Source organism: Patella vulgata, chromosome 2, assembly GCF_932274485.2.
Source record: "Patella vulgata chromosome 2, xgPatVulg1.2, whole genome shotgun sequence".
Lineage (NCBI taxonomy): Eukaryota > Metazoa > Mollusca > Gastropoda > Patellidae > Patella > Patella vulgata.
Window position 1 is genome coordinate 29,433,883 of NC_065880.2, and position 13,028 is coordinate 29,446,910.

The 13,028-nt window shown below is 34.8% G+C and overlaps 1 protein-coding gene across 1 annotated transcript in view; it reads right to left on the reverse strand.

Annotated features, from left to right (window-relative positions):
• The window catches only part of LOC126812386 (uncharacterized), a 74,896-nt gene that overhangs the window by 41,135 nt on the left and 20,733 nt on the right, over positions 1-13,028 (reverse strand). The window contains exons 4-14 of the mRNA XM_056098656.1: positions 12,474-12,675; positions 10,576-10,706; positions 9,772-9,964; positions 9,256-9,402; positions 8,473-8,672; positions 7,367-7,568; positions 3,860-3,981; positions 2,909-3,119; positions 2,113-2,271; positions 1,351-1,583; positions 551-770 (exon numbers count right to left, since the gene is read on the reverse strand). Of these exons, the coding sequence (XP_055954631.1) occupies positions 551-770; positions 1,351-1,583; positions 2,113-2,271; positions 2,909-3,119; positions 3,860-3,981; positions 7,367-7,568; positions 8,473-8,672; positions 9,256-9,402; positions 9,772-9,964; positions 10,576-10,706; positions 12,474-12,675 (2,020 nt within the window). The remainder of the gene's footprint in view (positions 1-550; positions 771-1,350; positions 1,584-2,112; positions 2,272-2,908; positions 3,120-3,859; positions 3,982-7,366; positions 7,569-8,472; positions 8,673-9,255; positions 9,403-9,771; positions 9,965-10,575; positions 10,707-12,473; positions 12,676-13,028) is intronic.

Below are 13,028 nucleotides of genomic sequence, written 5' to 3' on the forward strand. Positions count from 1 at the left end.
ACAGTAAGGGTAATGACATCCAACAAAGAGACGGTCGATTGATTGCTTTCTCCAAAAATTGGGGGCCAAGTAAAATATTTGGATATGGCATATTATGCCAAGACAATAATAAATTATTAATCAATATATATAGACTCATGAAATTTATTACAAATCAAATTATCTACAGAAACAATTATTGCACAAGCTTTGTTGATCTGTTTGAAAACATTTTGCAAGCCTGGTTTCCACTCATCAGGGGTAGCATCTGGGAAGGGAGGACAGTCTGACAAGATAAGTGTCACCTTGTTGTGCAGATGAGTCACACAAATAAAAACCTAGGACCACACGTTCATACACTGGAGGGTACATAAAAAAAAACCTGCTGTCCAGGGAAAATTCTCTTCCCTACTATAGCACATGTAATCATGGAAAATATAACCATGTTAGTCTCAAAATGACTGAAGTTTATGCTGACGAGACAGTCAACTCCCATGCCATCCTATCCTATCTATCCTATCTGTTTTTACAGAAAAATTAATGATCCTTTTAAAAAACATATCACACTTACCAAAAGCTTCAACATTGAACTGACCAAAGTCTCCACCATCTTGATCAGTTACTGTAAATGAATAGATTGGTTTGCCTTGTTGTTTGGTTTCGTTGACAAAGATGGTGTCCATACCGTTAACTACACTATCGAAGACCGGTGAAAACTGATTGACTGCTTCTATTGTTAGATTAACACTGGTAGTAACATTTTGAAAACCATCACTGACAAGTGCAGATATCTACAATAATCATTTCATTTTATAATAATAATGATTTCTGAGGTAAATCATAGAAAATGTCATCGGTCAATCTTGTGGGACCATGAGCAGTAACCTACCGGAGAAGGTCTCAACTAGATGCTGAACATACTAAAAACTGCACTTGTTGCTAGAATAGAAGTGACCGATATATTTTGCAGATTTTTGACGACAAATCGTTTTTTTTGAGTCAATTCCGATGTCTTATTCACATAATCTGCACAAGTGAAATAATGAAATAAAATTGAAGCATATGTCAGTCCGAATGTGTGGACCTTACCTCACTGGGTTTGTGACTAATCCATGACTTTGACCTCAAAATTTTGTTCACCGTTAATTTATTTTAGGTATTTTGTCCTTTTCAAATAGTCAATATACTTTCTTCTGAGAATGTGATCATGTATAGCATAATCTCAATTTTAGTATATATTTTTAAGTATTTAACTGTATTTATTGTGTATTAAGGTTAAATTGTTTGATATTCTAATTTTATGGCATGTAAAATGACTGACAGGTAAATTCCCCAACCAATCAATTTCACTTTCACAACAAAAAATCTTACTGAGTAGCTTCCAGCAGGAAAACTTTGACTAGTAGAATTGGTACAAATTTCTATTTTCCCGCTGTTTTTGGTCTGGATGCCTGAGCTAAGGTAGGCATTATCAACCAGAGAGTAAGTTAGATTCAGATTATATGTAGTTGAACATGAAGTTTGTAGATCTTGACAAGAACCAGGGTTTGTTGTCTCTGTTATAGTTATTGGTATCTCACCATTACAAACAGGTGGATTTGGAACTGGAATGATAGTAAAGATGGAAGGGGTTTAACACCTACTTCACATAAAATAAGGCAAATTCAAGATGGGATAACATTATTTAATTAATTCATATGCACACAGGGTTCTTTAATTAGCAATGGGAAACAAATTGTAGATGGCCCACGAGCTTAGGTTGGTTGATCCCACTCTTTGTTAAGAACAAAGGGGGAACAACTCACAACTTGCATAGTCAGCAGATATCTCATGATATGGTACTAATTTTATCATTTTTTTTTTTGTATTTTTATAAACTGGACCAAGAGAGCAGAGATAACATGTATGTAGATGTTGCTATTAAATTAAATTCAATTTTGAATGCACAAACAATAAAAATGTTTGGTTGCATATGTAATGGCCTTAATTTGAACACTTCAATGTATAATATCATGCAGGGCAACACACCAATGGAATGTTGACATCAATATGGGTTATTTGGTACATAATAGGTTAAAGAGAATGACTTGTTGTGTATTTGGATGATGTAACAAGAAAAACTCGACAACTCACCAGTTATTGTCAGTCTAATAGTTGCATTTACACTCTTATTGGTATCACCAATTCTGATACGAAATTCCAGGTTTTTCAATTGTTCCAAGGTAAGGTCAGACAACTCACGCTTCAGTTTTACGGTTAGTTCTACAGAATTGGAACTCAATGAAAAATGATCTGAAACAAACATGTGGAAGTGAGTATACATAATACAAGTCAATTTAAAATTATATCTTTATTGTGTTTCATTTTCTACACTATATAGGATCTAGATATTCAGAACATTTTGTCCTTTAAGTGTTATTCACAAGACTAAAGTCAGTTTATAAATAAAGTTTTGGATGGAATCTTAGCATGTTTACTGCAGTCACAGTGGGTATTCTAGGTTTATCTTGGACAAGAATGGTATAATATGTACTAAATGCCTATCAAAGCGAAGAGAAAGAGAAATTGGGGTTAATGTCAACTCAACACAGAATTGGTCATTTTGGGACTAACATGTACAATTCTATTTCAATAATATTCACTACCGAGGAAGGCTTGTAGTTGTATGAGAGAGAGAAATGGAGCTTAACATCCACTAGGTCATTTTGGGACTAACATGGTTCATTTTTATTTCAATAATTCGCTTGCTCATAGGGATCTTTGGCAGTAGGAGAAAACTGGATGACCTGGAGAAAACCCTAATCCTTATCACGTACAAGCTTGGGATCAAAACCACACCACTTGACTCAATGGCAGACCTTTAGACATAAAGTGCATGCCTTAGACCATTCAACCACCCCACTATGAAATGAGACAGGTATATTCTTACCTTGTATATATTGTGGTGTATCACTTGTAAAAGTATAGTTGATATCATCACCATCACTATCATTACATTGTAAAGTTGTTATTAATGTATCAACAGATGAATCTATAGGTAAATCTCTAGGTATATCATAACTTGTACACACCGGTACAGTATCATCTATTATAAATATACTGACAGATTCATTGGATTTATCACCAATAGTACTTGTTGCCTGAAATTCAAATAATAAAACTCGGTTAAAGAAAAGTTCTTTTGTCATATGAGGTTCAAAGCTTGTATACATACTACTGTACTAGCCATCAAATTTAGAAATTGGTCGTTGTGATTCATTCCAAAACCAGTAAATAACGATAAATACAAAGTGAAATACAAACTGGGCTATAAATACAACTGTGTTAAGAATTCAATTACATAAAGGGGGTGCTCGATTGTCAGTCTGGAACGTCCCGAATTGACAGAATTGCAATCAAGTGATATGGAACTCTGTAACAGTTCTGCAAGTCTCGAAAGCTGAGGTGGTGTGAGTAGAATCATGACGTATTTTAAGTAATAAATATGTTTCAGCTGTCATGATTGGTTGAGATATTTTTTTATGCAGTCGGCACATGCATTGTACTCCGAAATTCTCCCTTTCACTCGATTGACACTATTTTTGGAATTGAGATAATTTAATTCCGGAACGTTCAATCGAGTATCCCCACAGTGACGAAATTGATTCTTGTTTTGGCAACATTACTTGGTCTATACGACCGACACTGTAACCTAATATCTCAATTGTACACATTCATGACTTCACAATAGAACTGTTTGCCTCATCACAAAATGGACCTATGGATTGGATGAAGTCTACAGTAAGGACATCTAAACATAATCCTACATTACAAAACATTGAAAGAAACTAATATTTACAGTTATTAAACTCCAAAATATATTCGAAATAATAGGAATTACCTGTAAGTTTATTTGGTAAGTTGTGTCTGCTTTACCAGTCACATCACTATCAAGTTTTAATTCCCACAATCCACCATCACCTGACTGCTTATTCAAGGAAAATGGAGGACTAACACTTCCATCTAACATACACAAAAAATTTGAAAGATATAACAATTTAAACGTATACTATTTGTACACCGAAATAACCTACATTAAATAAGAATTACTAGAAAGTCAATCTAAAATACCCCAAATATTCAAAACCTATCAATTTAAACATTTATTGTCAGTACACTGAAAATAATTAAATGTGTAAATGTATCAGAATTAATTTCAAGCAAATTATATTAATAAATTTCTTTGGCTTTAGTTAGTGACTGATAATAACAACTTGTTAAGTTACATGTTAAATACAATAATTATTATGTATGGTTTAATAGTTAATGACTTAAAAAAAGCAATTGGCACAGCGTTCATATCGTTTGACTAGTGGCACATTTTTGCAATGATCAAAGCTAGAACCTCAAAATTCTTGCCCGTTCAGTTATAATTAAATAGTGAACAGATTGTGCAAGATATAAATGGTAGACTGATGATTTTGCTGAGGTTAAGACCACAGAATAAAATATTAGCTAAATGTTTCAGGTTAGAGTTAAATAATATATGTAATAAACAAAGCATAACAAGGAAAGAAATATGCACACCAAGCTCATGTGGCCTTACATTATTATGCTTGCAATATGCTGTAATGCTGTAACATTTTGCATTGTTAATTATATCATTAAAGGAGCTAAATCGCTAATATTTGGGACCTAGAAATTGACACAAATGGGTGGCAACGCATATAATAATGTAATATGGATGCATATAAACTGATTTACATTCAATCGTTTCTGTTTTACTGTAATTTCTAATCAGTTATGTTTGGCGAAATACACCAGAAGTCTCAATCGAATGGCAATCTCTAGCGTCTGGTTATTCCAGTCTACACCAATAGTATTTATTGTGCATGCTCTCCAGATAAGAATATGACGTCACAGTTTGACATATAACTTGTGGAATATGCTTAGCCTCGTTTTTCGAGTCCCTTATTACAAATGGCACTGAAACGCATTATGATACATGATTCGTGTACCAATGGTAAAATGTTTATTTTGTCTTAAATATTGGATATCAGAAGCCCATCTTTTCCCAGTAAGATCACAACATCAATGTTGATTTAAATTGACAAATAATTCGTGTTTTCAATGTCGAAGATTTTGGATGATATTGAGTTAGAGACTTATCTACTTTAATGGACCTTTTCTTAAATGAAATGAAATGAAATGGGGTTTAACGTCCTACTCCTATACTGGGCTAATGAAGATGGGCATACGCCATACAGTGTGCTATGAGGGAAATTTTGCCCGGGCAGCGGCACTATCGCCTACTCTTATATCGAATTCCAACTGCCAAGGGATCTTTTACGTGCTTTCCAATGTATTCACGGGACCTCGGTTTTTCGTCACAACCGAAGGACTAGACAGCTGTCCTTGTCAGGCCCTCCGTTCTGCACCACTGACAAGGGGAAACCATGTTGGAAAATCCAGATGAACTTTCTCGGCCAATGCAGGAATCGAACACCTGACCTCCAGGCTAGCGAGCCAGCGTCTTAACCACCCTGCCACCGTGGCTCCCCCCTTTTCTTAAAAGAGCTTGAGTGAAAATGAAGATTTACTGTGAATAGAAAAAACTGTGGTTGTTTTGAGTATCGGTTTCTTCTTTTCAATAAATCAGCATGGCGATACAACCATAAGTTGGTTAAAGCTGGTATTTTAGGTTCAAGAGATCTGCTTCTGCTCAAAACTTCCCTCAACTATGAACAGACAATGAACAATGATATTGTGTGGCACATAGGCTTGAAGATATAATGGAATAAAGCTGACACATAAACAACAAGAAACATTAAATGTTGTTCTTCTTTACAAAAGCTGTTTCGGGTAGGATTGCGTGCTCTAGGAATGAGCAAGACAGCTGAATAAGAGAAAAATATGAAAAATAGAAGATAACCATTATATCATACTCATGGCTGTCCTATTCCAATATGATGTCGGTCTCCAGGTATATGTGGAATGAGATGTACTTGTAGTTGTCGGAGAAATTGACGGAGTCCAGGTAGATGTGAAATGAGATGTACTTGTGGTTGATGGAGAAGTTGACAGAGTCCAGGTAGATGTGGAATGAGATGTACTTGTGGTTGATGGAGAAGTTGACGGAGTCCAGGTAGATGTGGAATGAAATGTACTTGTGGTTGTCGGAGAAGTTGACGGAGTCCAGGTAGGCATAGATGTGGAATGAAATGTACTTGTGGTTGTTGGAGAAGTTGACGGAGTCCAGGTAGGCATAGATGTGGAATGAAATGTACTTGTGTTTGTTGGAGAAGATGACGGAGTCCAGGTAGGCATAGATGTGGAATGAAATGTACTTGTGGTTGTCGGAGAAGTTGACGGAGTCCAGGTAGGCATAGATGTGGAATGAAATGTACTTGTGGTTGTTGGAGAAGTTGACGGAGTCCAGGTAGGCATAGATGTGGAATGAAATGTACTTGTGGTTGTTGGAGAAGATGACAGAGTCCAGGTAGGCATAGATGTGGAATGAAATGTACTTGTGGTTGTCGGAGACGTTGACGGAGTCCAGGTAGGCCTAGATGTGGAATGAAATGTACTTGTGGTTGATGGAGAAGTTCGTCGAGTCCAGTTGGATGTAGCTAAATTTGAGAAGCTGCCTATTCTAAAAATTTTTATCCTTTTCTCTAAATGTATGAAAGTTTCCGAAAGAAAGTGTTTGGTTAAAGATCTCTATGTTTTAATGGTTATTTTTGTTATTTGATCATATTTTCCTGCATTTGACTATTAGTTAAATATAAATTTTTATAACTCACAAGATGATTACAATGGGGATACTCCATTGTTTAAGTAGAATGTTCCAAATTCATAGAATTGCAATTGATTTACACAGAATTACGTTCTGTCACAGTTCTGTGTGAGCCCCAACAACTGAGATTAATGTGACATTATTAAGCACAGTGAGTATGTTTTAGCTGTGGTGGTTGGTTGAGATATTCTACCATACCCGAAATTCCCCATTCCACTATTCTAGGCATTTAGATGCTACCGATATTTAGAATTTTAGCTTTTGTTAATACTGATTTAGATTAGTGGTTGTTATCTTTCTTATAAAAGAGTGCCTAAGAACTATTTGATGTTATTACTAAAGCTTGGTCAGGGCCGGATTTACCAATAGGCATAGCAGGCCATTGCAATAGGGCCCATTGCCTGCAAGTATCTGTGGGTCCAATGAAACCAATTTGTCGTGCTGCATACCAGCTTATAGCCTTGCTTCAAGTGTACACCAGATATTTCATTATATAATTTAAATCCATAAATTAAGGGGGGGGGGGAGGTACTGATAAGTTTGACCTAGGGACCACAAGTAGGTAAATCTGGCCCTGGATATGGTCACAAAAATGTTCCTGGGAAGTCTTACCTCTCCTCACGATTGTCAATTCGGCATCATTGGGTATAACTTGAATGGTTAAAACAATTGTTCCTGATGGTGTGTTATCTTTAACATAGACATTAGATTTGGTTATATTAATTATTGGTGGAATAAGCACAGTTTTAACTTCCACAAATAACTGAGATGAATCCATACCAAAATCATTTGATACATTCAGATCACCTGTTATCTGAAAACAAAATACAAGAGTGAATAGATACAAATGTGAAAGGGAATGTTGATCATTCCATATAAAATGAGTAGGGTAGTACAGATTGGAGCCTACCTTGCCGCGTACACAATAAATAGCTGCCACTGATTATAGAGAGAGAGAGAGAGAGAAATGGGGTTTAATGTCCACTCGAGAAAAACTAGGTCATTTCGGGACTATCATGTGTTTCAATTCTATTTCAGTAATTCGATTGCGGAGAAAGACAATGAGGTTTGACAGGCGACCCTACTCCTTGTCACGTACAACCGGGGAATCGAAACGACACCAGTTGACTCAATGACAAACCTTATGATACAGCGCACGCACTAACCATTCGGCCATCCACCCCCCCCCCCCCCCCGCCACTGATTATAGGTAATTAAAGCCATGATTGTGCATGTAAAAGATCCTTTGGCAGAAACGCTGCTGTCAGGGCATTATTTCCATTACATTGCATGGCATACACCTGTCTTCATAAACTTGGTTGGTGCAAATAAACCCCATTTCATTCCATTTCTATTGAACTCTCCTGGTTAGGACTGAGCTGGATTGTTTTCATAGGAAGTAAAAAACAACAAATATAACCATAGGGCAACAATTGTGTATTTTACACCTGAAATCAAACATATAATATGTAATGAGACCAGATGACTCTTCAACTGTGCCCTTGTATACCAAAATTTAAGTCAAATTGTTTCCATGGTAAAACACAATTATTATTAAATCCAAGTAATTTCTAATTGATGTGTTTAGAAATTTTCATCAAGATATGGTTTATGAGATATACTCTGGAAGTAAAACCAGTATAGGTGGACAGAGCTCATTTCAATATCTCTCCTCTAACTTAGTTCAGCATGGGATAAAATAATGTTACACTACTTACATTATAATCTGACCGGGAATTTGATATCAGAGATTCTGTGACACAGATGGAAGTATTACCATGAGTAAACTCAAACTTATCAGTATTGCTGGTTAATGTACCAACATGACTAATATCTACCACATTAAAACATGTCTCAACTGCTGTAGTTTCATTCAATGTTAATCGATATGGACTGTTCTGGAAAGATGGAGAATTTCCTACAATGGAAACAATGAAGAACAAAATAAACAATTAGAATGAAATAGATAATAACTTATGAAACAAGCTGACAACACAACATCGGCAACAGTTCTGGCTGCCAAAGTATAGACAGAGACTACGACCACAGTTCTGGCTCTGAATATTTTTAAAATTTAATATATATAATATATAAAAAATGTGTACATTGTTCGTGAGCTATATGCTTCAACAGGCTGTTCATTTATCGCTGAAAATAATTAATTTTACTTAAAAAGGCTTCACCGTATATCATATTCAGCTTCTGGAATCTTCTGAAAAATGTCCATCATGAACTGAACTAAACAAATGTTCATTTTTGGACTACTCCCCCCAAAAAAATCCATTGTTGCACTTCTCTGTAAAATTATCATTTTGAACTCTGAAGAATGTCTACTTTGAACTCATCTAAAAAAATGTCCATTTTGGACTGAACTAAAAAATGTTCAATTTGGACTATTCTGCAAAATTACCACATTTTTGGACTCATTTGAAAACTGTCCAATTATTACAAGAATCAGGACCCAGTCTTACTATGAAAACAAACTAAGAAAAAATACATACCTAGTATAACCCATAATGTAAAAGTTTTATAGCTCCCAGTAGATGAAGTAACATTTAGAATTAATGATTTATTCGAAGGTTGATCTATAGTTGTATTGTAAAATATTACTTCACTTTCATTTTCTACACCAACAATTAAATCTGTGGCTGAAAAATTACACATTAATACAGACAACATTAATTCTTATTGTACGAATCAAAGTATCTTTACATCAAACAAAATTATCTTTCTATCGACTGAAATTACTTGTCTTCTGAAACTAGTTCTTCCTAAATTTGCTCTTCTATTATGAATGATGTCAGTATTTTGATGTGCACGATAAAGATTCCAATGCGAACAAAGGTTCTTTATGAATGAAGCTTAATTTCATTTGACAAATACCAGTTTGTTTTGGAATCACAATATTATATAATATTTTCTAAAAATCAAAATTGTTAGTTAAATGCATTTCCTAAATACAGAAGTGGTATAATGTGTTCTAGACACAGTAAGCATACATGAGAGAGCAATCTTACCCTGAACAATACTATAAGTAATATTTCCAGCTGTTGATTGACAGTCAAGTTCACCAATAGATGTGTTCTTTATGGTAGCAAGACTTTTTAAATCCACTTTAAACATTAGATCACTACATGTAATTGTGTCATTAAAATATTGAATCAAAAAACTACCGTTTTCCGATATTTTAGGGTTTCCATCGTCTGTTGCCTAAAAATAATCAGAAAATATAGAAAAAATATTTGATAGACAATTAATTGCTAATGAATGACAAAATACAAGTTTTTGCTGTAATACAATTACCACTGATTACAATTATCGATCCTTGAGATATGGGAGAATGTCTAGCAAACCAATATCAAAAAACAATAGATTTTGTAAGTATAGAATCAGAATATATTTATTCCTAACAGGATTTTCCAGAAGGAGGGGGTCTAGGGGTCTCACTCATAAAGTTTCCAAAATTTCCCAGGGAAATATACTGTTTGGAGTATTTAGTTGACAAGGAATATAATTAACAGAAATAATTGCATATAGTGTTGATCAGAAACGGAGAAACTGACTCATTATTGACAGCTTAAGATGAAAATCACATACCGGGTAGAGGGACAGGGTGAGAATGCCACCACTGCCTAATATCGTTAAAACAGAATTACTATATAACATAATGGCAGAACTTACCTGGAAATTACAATATAATGGCAGAACTTACCTTAAAATTACAATATAATGGCAGAACTTACATGTACCTAAAAACTACAATATAACATAATGGTAGAACTTACCTGGAAATTACAATATGACATAACAGCAGAACTTACCTGGAAATTAACAATGATATCTTGATCACTGAGTAACTGGTTTGGTGAATGAATCTCAAAAACTGCTGGATCAAAACTTTTTACTTTGATCAGGTCAGTAAAATTGATTTGTGAATTACTTGTCTCTATACCTACAAATAGGGGAAAACGATACCTTAAAGAATGACATTGTTTAGTTGGAACTCATCAAGTTAATCTCAAGAAGAGTGAAGAGTACAGGGAAAAGTTTCACGGTGTCAAAAGTTGGATATGTCATCAATAAACTTCTGCAAAAATTTCAGTGTCTGTTATCAAAGCCATCTTAGCAAACATTGCCCACAGCAGTTTAGTCATCTGAGCAGTCCATCAAGGTTGTCTCCTTTTTATTCTGTTTAAGTAATGGTATCACTTACAGACAATAAGAACTGATCAAGGGCCACAAACAACCCATGAAGTAATTATGAGAAATAATTAGAATTTTATAAGCTTCTTGGGGCTGTGGTGGCTCAGTGAGTAAGATGTTGGCTTGTTAACCTGAAGGTCCCGTGTTTAATACCAGTTTTTGTTGTGAAAGTTCAAGAGGATTTTTTAACGTGGTTCCCACAATCAGTACAAAATGGAGTGTCTGGCACTAGACAATGCACAGTCTTTTGGATAGGATGAAAACCGAGGTCCCATGTACACCCAAACTCTCTCAGACTAGTCAAGACAATATTTGGGTCATTTTGTGACAAACATAATAAAACATAATAATATGTTAATTTCTATTTCTATGGTTATGTGTACCATGCCAGCGAGGAGAAGTTATAGTGGCATTAAGCCATTCGACCACCCAAACCCCCTGTATTTCTTAGCTTCTAGAGAATCCATGACTCTATATGCAAATCATGTTAAGTCAAATAATCATTTTTATTGACTGACCAAGCTTTCCAAGACACTGCATTTTGTACCAAGGGGCCTTACAAGTATAAATAATTACAAATTATGTATTTCAAATAATCAAAATAATCAAATCAATTCAAAGGGTAGTCAACCTGTAATAGTGTGATAATAAGATTAACTGGCAAGTAAGTCATTTACCTGTTGACAGTTTTCAAACCTACATTGGGTAACTACGTTAATCCCATGTATTGTTTTTGTTCATTTATTATATTGCTTAATCCTTTATGTCTTATTCATCTATCGCCATGTCAGTTTTAATAAAACCATATATACATCCTATTATTTGATTTTTCTCAAATATAACAAATTTGTACATTGATGGCAATCACTGGTTAGGATCCCCTACTATGTGCAGTAGCTGGCCTGACAGTACTGTATGACGATATATGTATATTTATGTTTCAGTATATTAAACATACATTATGCAAGAGCCAAATCTGCCTATTGCAGGTCTTTCTTTAGGCCTGAAATGTTTTCTAAATTATTAATTAGACATTAATTAACTTATCCAGGCCATAATCAACTCTCGATGGCATCAGATTTCTCCGATATTAAATAGATTAGAATAGTTCAGCCATATTTTGATGTAAGCTAAAAATGGAGGAGCGAGACTTAGCTTCGAACAACCAGTAGGGTTGAAATTATTGCAAACATCTTGTCAAACCTTCAAAGGTTAATATCTTTGCTCGCAATAGAGAAATTTGAATGAAATTTTCAAATTATTCATTTTACATTATCGAACTGTTATAGCAAGAATGGCTAGCTCTTTATCTAAATTTTACATGTAATGTATCTTTAAAGAATTGAAGAACCATTCAAAGTGTGTTTTATCCGAAGAGAGAATTTGCACATCCAAAAATCTATGGCCCAAGTGGCACATTGGACCAGTTTTAATAGTAGGGACTAATAATTATTATTTGGCACATTGAACATAAGATGTTGACCAACCCTGGAGATGAGACAATAGGCTTACTCACCTGGTATGATGATGTCAGAAATACCATCAACAGAAGAAAGTAGAACTGAGACATTCTTTACTTTATCAGTTGCTGCCACATTTATTCTGAATGACAGATTGGGTATGATGACGGGTCCCTCTCTATTAAATACAATACATATAACTGCTGGATTTTCCGATCTATTTCTGGGATCTGCAGTGGTCTCTGCAGAAATATTGATCTGAAATGAAACCAAAAGTAAAAGGAAATGAGGTTTAATGTCCTATTTTTCTGCACCCATCAGTATGTTATGAGTGAAATTTTCTTTGAACTGCAGGGCTACGTCCTACAGAGAAAGATGGAATTGTGTTTTTATCAAAATTGAGCAAACCTGAGGATAACTGCGATTCACAATTCCTTCTCTAAAAGACATAAAATGCTAATCATATCATACACTGTAGTGATTGAAAAAAAATACCTAAATGTTAAAACACAAGAAGTAAATTTTAAGAATGGCCTATGGTCGTCCTCAATTAAATCTGGTAGGCTTACTGCTACTGCTGTTGTTGGTTGCTAAAAGAGACTATGCAGTGC